Source organism: Myxocyprinus asiaticus, chromosome 4 (assembly GCF_019703515.2).
Source record: "Myxocyprinus asiaticus isolate MX2 ecotype Aquarium Trade chromosome 4, UBuf_Myxa_2, whole genome shotgun sequence".
Lineage (NCBI taxonomy): Eukaryota > Metazoa > Chordata > Actinopteri > Cypriniformes > Catostomidae > Myxocyprinus > Myxocyprinus asiaticus.
Window position 1 is genome coordinate 726,669 of NC_059347.1, and position 12,528 is coordinate 739,196.

The 12,528-nt window shown below is 27.3% G+C and overlaps 1 protein-coding gene across 1 annotated transcript in view; it reads left to right on the forward strand.

Annotated features, from left to right (window-relative positions):
* Positions 1-420: 420 nt before the first annotated feature.
* The window catches only part of LOC127435331 (suppressor APC domain-containing protein 2-like), a 36,758-nt gene continuing 24,650 nt past the window's right edge, over positions 421-12,528 (forward strand). Inside the window, exon 1 of the mRNA XM_051688745.1 lies at positions 421-1,081. Coding sequence (XP_051544705.1) covers positions 490-1,081 — 592 coding nt within the window. The 5' untranslated portion in view covers positions 421-489. The remainder of the gene's footprint in view (positions 1,082-12,528) is intronic.

The window sequence follows — 12,528 nt, forward strand, 5'->3', positions numbered from 1 at the left end:
CTAGAAACCAGCTTACCAGCAGGGACCCACATTTTTAATTTTTGGAGCATTTTAGTCATTTTTGCCCTGAGTCCCCGTACAGTTCTGACCCTTATTAAAAGATAATAATGAATAAAATAAAATAAATGAAACAGTTTTTCAGTTTCTCTTTCTGAAACGAAATTACCAGAAGGTACGGGTCATCATCCTGCTCCAAAGTCAAGTTTTTTCTCTCTTTCGTTGTTTAACACAAACATCAGAAAGTGCCCACCAAAATTCTTAAGTCATCAGAACACGACTGCCCCACTGATATTCAAATACAGTTTCAGCCAATCACGGTAAAGAAACGATCTTTTGAGCACCAATCAGCTTCTGAATAAACGTTCGAGGGGCGGAGTTACAGACTGGAAAACTCCTGAACGGCGTTCAATGAATAAAAATAAGATTTAGGGAAAGAAAGCCCAATGAATGACAACTTCAGAATACATGTGCTGCAAATAAAACCACGTCATGGCTTTGACAGAAACGGATCACAATGGGAAAAGGACCGGACTGATTAACGCTTTAAAATCTGGTGTCAGAAAAGAGTTTCCAGCGAAGGACGCGGAGTTCAGCACAGAGGGTCTCCCGAAAGCTTTCCTTCACAGTTTGCGGACTTTATTCGATATTCTTGACGATGGACGACGAGGTTACGTTCACATATCGGAGATTGAGAGTCGGTGGCGCGGCGCGGAGGCTCGGGATTTACCCGCGGGAGTTGTGGAGAGTTTGAGGCGGGTCACACCACATCACGGCTGTCTGAGTTTCGAGCGGTTCGTTGCGGGACTCAGAAACTCGCTGCTCACACAGCACTGCCAATCACAGCAGAGTCAATGTAAAGTTCGGCCACTCGGACCGAGTAACGGAATAAACACGCACCACAGCCGGCAGATGGGTCGGAACCGACACCACCAGGGTTCTGGATGTTCCAACAAATCCGCTGAATCTTCTCAAGCATCTCTGGGCTGTGGGGGGTTCGACAGATCCGGGTGTCAGCATCAGTCCAGTCAGATCCGATCCATTGATTCACTCGCTCTCGAATTTCCTCATGACCCAAACACATGTAAGTGTCTCGCTGTTTATGACATGAACATGTGTCAGTACAGACAGGATCACTTTCACCGGACAGGATCTCTTCTCATAGCATCAGGTTTAGAAGAACTCCTGCTGTCAACACATATATAATGTCAGATTTAAGAGCTATAATGTCAGATTTAAGAGTTATAATGTCAAATTTAAGAGCTATAATGTCAGATTTAAGAGTTATAATGTCAGATTTAAGATCAATAATGTCAGATTTAAGAGTTATAATGTCAGATTTAAGATCAATAATGTCAGAATTAAGATCAATAATGTCAGATTTAAGAGTTATAATGTCAGATTTAAGATCAATAATGTCAGAATTAAGATCTATGATGTCAGATTTAAGATCTATAATGTCAGATTTAAGATCTATAATGTCAGATTTAAGATCAATAATGTCAGATTTAAGAGTTATAATGTCAGATTTAAGATCAATAATGTCAGAATTAAGATCTATGATGTCAGATTTAAGATCTATAATGTCAGATTTAAGATCAATAATGTCAGATTTAAGATCAGTAATGTCCGAATTAAGAGTTATAATGTAAGAATTAAGATCAGTAATGTCAGATTTAAGAGTTATAATGTCAGATTTAAGAGTTACAATGTCAGATTTAAGAGTTACAATGTCAGATTTAAGAGTTATAATGTCAGATTTAAGAGTTATAATGTCAGAATTAAGAGTTATAATGTCAGATTTAAGAGTTATAATGACAGATTTAAGAGTTACAATGTCAGATTTAAGAGTTATAATGTCAGATTTAAGAGTTATAATGTCAGATTTAAGATCAATAATGTCAGATTTAAGATCAATAATGTCAGATTTAAGAGTTATAATGTCAGATTTAAGAGTTATAATGACAGATTTAAGATCAGTAATGTCCGAATTAAGAGTTATAATGTCAGAATTAAGATCAGTAATGTCAGATTTAAGAGCTATAATGTCAGATTTAAGAGTTATAATGTCAGATTTAAGATCAATAATGTCAGATTTAAGAGTTATAATGTCAGATTTAAGAGTTATAATGTCAGATTTAAGATCAATAATGTCAGAATTAAGATCTATGATGTCAGAATTAAGAGTTATAATGTCAGATTTAAGAGTTATAATGTCAGATTTAAGAGTTATAATGTCAGATTTAAGAGTTATAATGACAGATTTAAGAGTTATAATGTCAGATTTAAGAGTTATAATGTCAGATTTAAGATCAATAATGTCAGATTTAAGATCAATAATGTCAGAATTAAGATCTATGATGTCAGATTTAAGATCTATAATGTCAGATTTAAGATCAGTAATGTCCGAATTAAGAGTTATAATGTCAGAATTAAGATCAGTAATGTCAGATTTAAGAGCTATAATGTCAGATTTAAGAGCTATAATGTCAGATTTAAGAGTTATAATGTCAGATTTAAGATCAATAATGTCAGATTTAAGAGTTATAATGTCAGATTTAAGATCAATAATGTCAGAATTAAGATCTATGATGTCAGAATTAAGATCTATGATGTCAGAATTAAGAGTTATAATGACAGATTTAAGAGTTACAATGTCAGATTTAAGAGTTATAATGTCAGATTTAAGATCAATAATGTCAGATTTAAGATCAATAATGTCAGAATTAAGATCTATGATGTCAGATTTAAGATCTATAATGTCAGATTTAAGATCAGTAATGTCCGAATTAAGAGTTATAATGTCAGAATTAAGAGTTATAATGTCAGATTTAAGAGTTATAATGTCAGATTTAAGAGCTATAATGTCAGATTTAAGAGTTATAATGTCAGATTTAAGATCAATAATGTCAGATTTAAGAGTTATAATGTCAGATTTAAGATCAATAATGTCAGAATTAAGATCAATAATGTCAGATTTAAGAGTTATAATGTCAGATTTAAGATCAATAATGTCAGAATTAAGATCTATGATGTCAGATTTAAGATCTATAATGTCAGATTTAAGATCTATAATGTCAGATTTAAGATCAATAATGTCAGATTTAAGAGTTATAATGTCAGATTTAAGATCAATAATGTCAGAATTAAGATCTATGATGTCAGATTTAAGATCTATAATGTCAGATTTAAGATCAATAATGTCAGATTTAAGATCAGTAATGTCCGAATTAAGAGTTATAATGTAAAAATTAAGATCAGTAATGTCAGATTTAAGATCAATAATGTCAGATTTAAGAGTTATAATGTCAGATTTAAGATCAATAATGTCAGAATTAAGATCTATGATGTCAGATTTAAGATCTATAATGTCAGATTTAAGATCAATAATGTCAGATTTAAGATCAGTAATGTCCGAATTAAGAGTTATAATGTAAGAATTAAGATCAGTAATGTCAGATTTAAGAGTTATAATGTCAGATTTAAGAGTTATAATGTCAGATTTAAGAGTTATAATGTCAGATTTAAGAGTTACAATGTCAGATTTAAGAGTTACAATGTCAGATTTAAGAGTTATAATGTCAGATTTAAGAGTTATAATGTCAGAATTAAGAGTTATAATGTCAGATTTAAGAGTTATAATGTCAGATTTAAGAGTTACAATGTCAGATTTAAGAGTTATAATGTCAGATTTAAGAGTTATAATGTCAGATTTAAGATCAATAATGTCAGATTTAAGATCAATAATGTCAGATTTAAGAGTTATAATGTCAGATTTAAGATCAATAATGTCAGATTTAAGATCAATAATGTCAGAATTAAGATCTATGATGTCAGATTTAAGATCTATGATGTCAGATTTAAGATCAATAATGTCAGATTTAAGATCAGTAATGTCCGAATTAAGAGTTATAATGTCAGAATTAAGATCAGTAATGTCAGATTTAAGAGCTATAATGTCAGATTTAAGAGTTATAATGTCAGATTTAAGATCAATAATGTCAGATTTAAGAGTTATAATGTCAGATTTAAGAGTTATAATGTCAGATTTAAGATCAATAATGTCAGAATTAAGATCTATGATGTCAGAATTAAGAGTTATAATGTCAGATTTAAGAGTTATAATGACAGATTTAAGAGTTACAATGTCAGATTTAAGAGTTATAATGTCAGATTTAAGAGTTATAATGTCAGATTTAAGAGTTATAATGTCAGATTTAAGATCAGTAATGTCAGATTTAAGATCAGTAATGTCAGAATTAAGATCAGTAATGTCAGAATTAAGATCTATAATGTCAGATTTAAGATCAGTAATGTCAGAATTAAGAGTTATAATGTCAGATTTAAGAGTTATAATGTCAGATTTAAGAGTTATAATGTCAGATTTAAGAGTTATAATGTCAGATTTAAGAGTCTATAATGTCAGATTTAAGAGTTATAATGTCAGATTTAAGAGTTATAATGTCAGATTTAAGATCAGTAATGTCAGATTTAAGATCAGTAATGTCAGATTTAAGAGCTATAATGTCAGATTTAAGAGCTATAATGTCAGATTTAAGATCAGTAATGTCAGATTTAAGAGTTATAATGTCAGATTTAAGAGTTATAATGTCAGATTTAAGATCAGTAATGTCAGAATTAAGAGCTATAATGTCAGATTTAAGAGTTATAATGTCAGATTTAAGATCAGTAATGTCAGAATTAAGAGCTATAATGTCAGATTTAAGAGTTATAATGTCAGATTTAAGAGTTATAATGTCAGATTTAAGAGTTATAATGTCAGATTTAAGAGTTATAATGTCAGATTTAAGAGTTATAATGTCAGATTTAAGAGTTATAATGTCAGATTTAAGATCAGTAATGTCAGATTTAAGAGTTATAATGTCAGATTTAAGAGTTATAATGTCAGATTTAAGATCAGTAATGTCAGATTTAAGATCAGTAATGTCAGATTTAAGATCAGTAATGTCAGATTTAAGAGTTATAATGTCAGATTTAAGAGTTATAATGTCAGATTTAAGAGTTATAATGTCAGATTTAAGAGTTATAATGTCAGATTTAAGATCAGTAATGTCAGAATTAAGAGCTATAATGTCAGATTTAAGAGTTATAATGTCAGATTTAAGAGTTATAATGTCAGAATTAAGAGCTATAATGTCAGATTTAAGAGCTATAATGTCAGATTTAAGAGTTATAATGACAGATTTAAGATCAGTAATGTCCGAATTAAGAGCTATAATGTCAGAATTAAGAGTTATAATGTCAGATTTAAGATCTATAATGTCAGATTTAAGAGCTACAATGTCAGAATTAAGATCAGTAATGTCAGATTTAAGAGTTATAATGTCAGATTTAAGAGTTATAATGTCAGAATTAAGAGTTATAATGTCAGATTTAAGATCTATAATGTCAGATTTAAGAGCTACAATGTCAGAATTAAGATCAGTAATGTCAGATTTAAGAGTTATAATGTCAGATTTAAGAGTTATAATGTCAGATTTAAGATCTATAATGTCAGAATTAAGAGTTATATTGTCAGAATTAAGAACTATAATGTCAGATTTAAGATCAATAATGTCAGATTTAAGATCAATAATGTCAGATTTAAGAGTTATAATGTCAGATTTAAGAGTTATAATGTCAGATTTAAGATCAATAATGTCAGATTTAAGATCAATAATGTCAGATTTAAGAGTTATAATGTCAGATTTAAGAGTTATAATGTCAGATTTAAGAGTTATAATGTCAGATTTAAGAGCTATAATGTCAGATTTAAGAGTTATAATGTCAGATTTAAGAGTTATAATGTCAGATTTAAGATCAGTAATGTCAGAATTAAGAGCTATAATGTCAGATTTAAGAGTTATAATGTCAGATTTAAGATCTATAATGTCAGATTTAAGAGCTATAATGTCAGATTTAAGATCAGTAATGTCAGATTTAAGAGTTATAATGTCAGAATTAAGAGTTATAATGTCAGATTTAAGATCTATAATGTCAGATTTAAGAGCTACAATGTCAGAATTAAGATCAGTAATGTCAGATTTAAGAGTTATAATGTCAGATTTAAGAGTTATAATGTCAGATTTAAGATCTATAATGTCAGAATTAAGAGTTATAATGTCAGAATTAAGATCAGTAATGTCAGATTTAAGATCAGTAATGTCAGATTTAAGAGTTATAATGTCAGATTTAAGAGTTATAATGTCAGATTTAAGATCTATAATGTCAGATTTAAGAGTTATAATGTCAGAATTAAGAGTTATAATGTCAGAATTAAGAGTTATAATGTCAGAATTAAGATCAGTAATGTCAGATTTAAGAGTTATAATGTCAGATTTAAGAGTTATATTGTCAGAATTAAGATCAATAATGTTAGATTTAAGATCAATAATGTCAGATTTAAGATCAATAATGTCAGATTTAAGAGTTATAATGTCAGATTTAAGAGTTATAATGTCAGAATTAAGATCTATAATGTCAGATTTAAGAGTTATAATGTCAGATTTAAGAGTTATAATGTCAGATTTAAGAGTTATAATGTCAGATTTAAGATCAGTAATGTCAGAATTAAGAGTTATAATGTCAGATTTAAGAGTTATAATGTCAGATTTAAGATCAATAATGTCAGATTTAAGATCAATAATGTCAGATTTAAGATCAATAATGTCAGATTTAAGAGTTATAATGTCAGATTTAAGAGTTATAATGTCAGAATTAAGATTTATAATGTCAGATTTAAGAGTTATAATGTCAGATTTAAGAGTTATAATGTCAGAATTAAGAGTTATAATGTCAGATTTAAGATCAGTAATGTCAGATTTAAGAGTTATAATGTCAGATTTAAGAGTTATAATGTCAGATTTAAGAGCTATAATGTCAGATTTAAGAGTTATAATGTCAGATTTAAGAGTTATAATGTCAGATTTAAGATCAGTAATGTCAGAATTAAGATCAGTAATGTCAGATTTAAGAGCTATAATGTCAGATTTAAGAGTTATAATGTCAGAATTAAGATCTATAATGTCAGATTTAAGAGTTATAATGTCAGATTTAAGAGTTATAATGTCAGATTTAAGATCAGTAATGTCAGATTTAAGATCAATAATGTCAGATTTAAGATCAATAATGTCAGATTTAAGATCAATAATGTCAGATTTAAGATCAATAATGTCAGATTTAAGATCAATAATGTCAGATTTAAGAGTTATATTGTCAGAATTAAGAGTTATATTGTCAGAATTAAGATCTATAATGTCAGATTTAAGATCAATAATGTCAGATTTAAGATCAATAATGTCAGATTTAAGAGTTATAATGTCAGATTTAAGAGTTATAATGTCAGATTTAAGATCAATAATGTCAGATTTAAGATCAATAATGTCAGATTTAAGAGTTATAATGTCAGATTTAAGAGTTATATTGTCAGAATTAAGATCTATAATGTCAGATTTAAGATCAATAATGTCAGATTTAAGAGTTATAATGTCAGATTTAAGAGTTATAATGTCAGATTTAAGATCAATAATGTCAGATTTAAGATCAGTAATGTCCGAATTAAGAGTTATAATGTCAGAATTAAGATCAGTAATGTCAGATTTAAGATCTATAATGTCAGATTTAAGAGTTATAATGACAGATTTAAGAGTTATAATGTCAGATTTAAGATCAATAATGTCAGATTTAAGATCAATAATGTCAGAATTAAGATCTATAATGTCAGATTTAAGATCAATAATGTCAGATTTAAGATCAGTAATGTCCGAATTAAGAGTTATAATGTCAGAATTAAGATCAGTAATGTCAGATTTAAGATCTATAATGTCAGATTTAAGAGTTATAATGACAGATTTAAGATCAATAATGTCAGAATTAAGATCAATAATGTCAGATTTAAGAGTTATATTGTCAGAATTAAGATCTATAATGTCAGATTTAAGATCAATAATGTCAGATTTAAGATCAATAATGTCAGATTTAAGAGTTATAATGTCAGATTTAAGATCAATAATGTCAGATTTAAGATCAATAATGTCAGATTTAAGATCAATAATGTCAGATTTAAGAGTTATAATGTCAGATTTAAGAGTTATAATGTCAGATTTAAGAGTTATATTGTCAGAATTAAGAGTTATAATGTCAGATTTAAGAGTTATAATGTCAGATTTAAGAGTTATAATGTCAGATTTAAGATCAATAATGTCAGATTTAAGATCAGTAATGTCCGAATTAAGAGTTATAATGTCAGAATTAAGATCAGTAATGTCAGATTTAAGATCTATAATGTCAGATTTAAGAGTTATAATGACAGATTTAAGAGTTATAATGTCAGATTTAAGATCAATAATGTCAGATTTAAGATCAATAATGTCAGATTTAAGATCAATAATGTCAGAATTAAGATCTATGTTGTCAGATTTAAGATCTATAATGTCAGATTTAAGATCTATAATGTCAGATTTAAGATCAGTAATGTCCGAATTAAGAGTTATAATGTCAGAATTAAGATCAGTAATGTCAGATTTAAGATCTATAATGTCAGATTTAAGAGTTATAATGACAGATTTAAGATCAATAATGTCAGATTTAAGATCAATAATGTCCGAATTAAGAGTTATAATGTCAGAATTAAGATCAGTAATGTCAGATTTAAGATCTATAATGTCAGATTTAAGAGTTATAATGTCAGATTTAAGATCAGTAATGTCAGAATTAAGAGCTATAATGTCAGATTTAAGAGTTATAATGTCAGATTTAAGATCAGTAATGTCAGAATTAAGATCTATAATGTCAGATTTAAGAGTTATAATGTCAGATTTAAGATCAGTAATGTCAGAATTAAGAGCTATAATGTCAGATTTAAGAGCTATAATGTCAGATTTAAGAGTTATAATGTCAGATTTAAGATCAGTAATGTCAGAATTAAGATCTATAATGTCAGATTTAAGAGTTATAATGTCAGAATTAAGAGCTATAATGTCAGATTTAAGATCAATAATGTCAGATTTGAGAGTTATAATGTCAGATTTGAGAGTTATAATGTCAGATTTAAGAGTTATAATGTCAGATTTAAGATCAGTAATGTCAGAATTAAGAGCTATAATGTCAGATTTAAGATCAGTAATGTCAGATTTAAGAGTTATAATGTCAGATTTAAGAGCTATAATGTCAGATTTAAGATCAATAATGTCAGATTTAAGAGCTATAATGTCAGATTTAAGAGTTATAATGTCAGATTTAAGATCAGTAATGTCAGAATTAAGAGCTATAATGTCAGATTTAAGAGTTATAATGTCAGATTTAAGATCAGTAATGTCAGAATTAAGAGTTATAATGTCAGAATTAAGATCAGTAATGTCAGATTTAAGATCTATAATGTCAGATTTAAGAGTTATAATGACAGATTTAAGATCAATAATGTCAGAATTAAGATCAATAATGTCAGATTTAAGAGTTATATTGTCAGAATTAAGATCTATAATGTCAGATTTAAGATCTATAATGTCAGATTTAAGATCAATAATGTCAGATTTAAGATCAATAATGTCAGATTTAAGAGTTATAATGTCAGATTTAAGATCAATAATGTCAGATTTAAGATCAATAATGTCAGATTTAAGATCTATAATGTCAGATTTAAGAGTTATAATGTCAGATTTAAGAGTTATAATGTCAGATTTAAGAGTTATAATGTCAGAATTAAGATCTATAATGTCAGATTTAAGAGTTATAATGTCAGATTTAAGAGTTATAATGTCAGATTTAAGAGTTATAATGTCAGATTTAAGATCAATAATGTCAGATTTAAGATCAGTAATGTCCGAATTAAGAGTTATAATGTCAGAATTAAGATCAGTAATGTCAGATTTAAGATCTATAATGTCAGATTTAAGAGTTATAATGTCAGATTTAAGAGTTATAATGTCAGATTTAAGAGTTATAATGTCAGATTTAAGATCAATAATGTCAGATTTAAGATCAATAATGTCAGATTTAAGATCAATAATGTCAGAATTAAGATCTATAATGTCAGATTTAAGATCTATAATGTCAGATTTAAGAGTCTATAATGTCAGATTTAAGATCAGTAATGTCAGAATTAAGAGTTATAATGTCAGAATTAAGATCAGTAATGTCAGATTTAAGATCTATAATGTCAGATTTAAGAGTTATAATGTCAGATTTAAGATCAATAATGTCAGATTTAAGATCAATAATGTCAGAATTAAGAGTTATAATGTCAGAATTAAGATCAGTAATGTCAGATTTAAGATCTATAATGTCAGATTTAAGAGTTATAATGTCAGATTTAAGATCAGTAATGTCAGAATTAAGAGCTATAATGTCAGATTTAAGAGTTATAATGTCAGATTTAAGATATAATGTCAGAATTAAGATCTATAATGTCAGATTTAAGAGTTATAATGTCAGATTTAAGATCAGTAATGTCAGAATTAAGATCTATAATGTCAGATTTAAGAGTTATAATGTCAGATTTAAGATCAATAATGTCAGATTTAAGAGTTATAATGTCAGATTTAAGATCAATAATGTCAGATTTAAGATCAATAATGTCAGATTTAAGATCAATAATGTCAGATTTAAGAGTTATAATGTCAGATTTAAGAGTTATAATGTCAGATTTAAGAGTTATAATGTCAGAATTAAGAGTTATAATGTCAGATTTAAGAGTTATAATGTCAGATTTAAGAGTTATAATGTCAGATTTAAGAGTTATAATGTCAGATTTAAGATCAATAATGTCAGATTTAAGATCAATAATGTCAGATTTAAGAGTTAGTAATGTCAGATTTAAGATCTATAATGTCAGATTTAAGAGTTATAATGACAGATTTGAGTTATAATGTCAGATTTAAGAGTTATAATGTCAGATTTAAGATCAATAATGTCAGATTTAAGATCAATAATGTCAGATTTAAGATCAATAATGTCAGAATTAAGATCTATAATGTCAGATTTAAGATCTATAATGTCAGATTTAAGATCTATAATGTCAGATTTAAGATCAGTAATGTCAGAATTAAGAGTTATAATGTCAGAATTAAGATCAGTAATGTCAGATTTAAGATCTATAATGTCAGATTTAAGAGTTATAATGACAGATTTAAGATCAATAATGTCAGATTTAAGATCAATAATGTCCGAATTAAGAGTTATAATGTCAGAATTAAGATCAGTAATGTCAGATTTAAGATCTATAATGTCAGATTTAAGAGTTATAATGACAGATTTAAGATCAGTAATGTCAGAATTAAGAGCTATAATGTCAGATTTAAGAGTTATAATGTCAGATTTAAGATAAGTAATGTCAGAATTAAGATCTATAATGTCAGATTTAAGAGTTATAATGTCAGATTTAAGATCAGTAATGTCAGAATTAAGAGCTATAATGTCAGATTTAAGAGCTATAATGTCAGATTTAAGAGCTATAATGTCAGATTTAAGATCAGTAATGTCAGAATTAAGATCTATAATGTCAGATTTAAGAGTTATAATGTCAGATTTAAGAGCTATAATGTCAGATTTAAGAGTCTATAATGTCAGATTTAAGAGTTATAATGTCAGATTTAAGAGTTATAATGTCAGATTTAAGATCTATAATGTCAGATTTAAGAGTTATAATGTCAGATTTAAGATCAGTAATGTCAGAATTAAGAGCTATAATGTCAGATTTAAGAGTTATAATGTCAGATTTAAGATCAGTAATGTCAGAATTAAGATCTATAATGTCAGATTTAAGAGTTATAATGTCAGATTTAAGATCAGTAATGTCAGAATTAAGAGCTATAATGTCAGATTTAAGAGCTATAATGTCAGATTTAAGAGCTATAATGTCAGATTTAAGATCAGTAATGTCAGAATTAAGATCTATAATGTCAGATTTAAGAGTTATAATGTCAGATTTAAGAGCTATAATGTCAGATTTAAGATCAATAATGTCAGATTTAAGAGTTATAATGTCAGATTTAAGAGTTATAATGTCAGATTTAAGAGTTATAATGTCAGATTTAAGATCAGTAATGTCAGAATTAAGAGCTATAATGTCAGATTTAAGATCAGTAATGTCAGATTTAAGAGTTATAATGTCAGATTTAAGAGCTATAATGTCAGATTTAAGATCAATAATGTCAGATTTAAGATCTATAATGTCAGATTTAAGAGTTATAATGTCAGATTTAAGATCAGTAATGTCAGAATTAAGAGCTATAATGTCAGAATTAAGAGTTATAATGTCAGATTTAAGAGTTATAATGTCAGATTTAAGAGCTATAATGTCAGATTTAAGAGTTATAATGTCAGATTTAAGAGTTATAATGTCAGATTTAAGATCAGTAATGTCAGAATTAAGAGCTATAATGTCAGATTTAAGAGTTATAATGTCAGATTTAAGATCAGTAATGTCCGAATTAAGAGTTATAATGTCAGAATTAAGATCAGTAATGTCAGAATTAAGAGTTATAATGTCAGATTTAAGATCTATAATGTCAGATTTAAGAGTTATAATGTCAG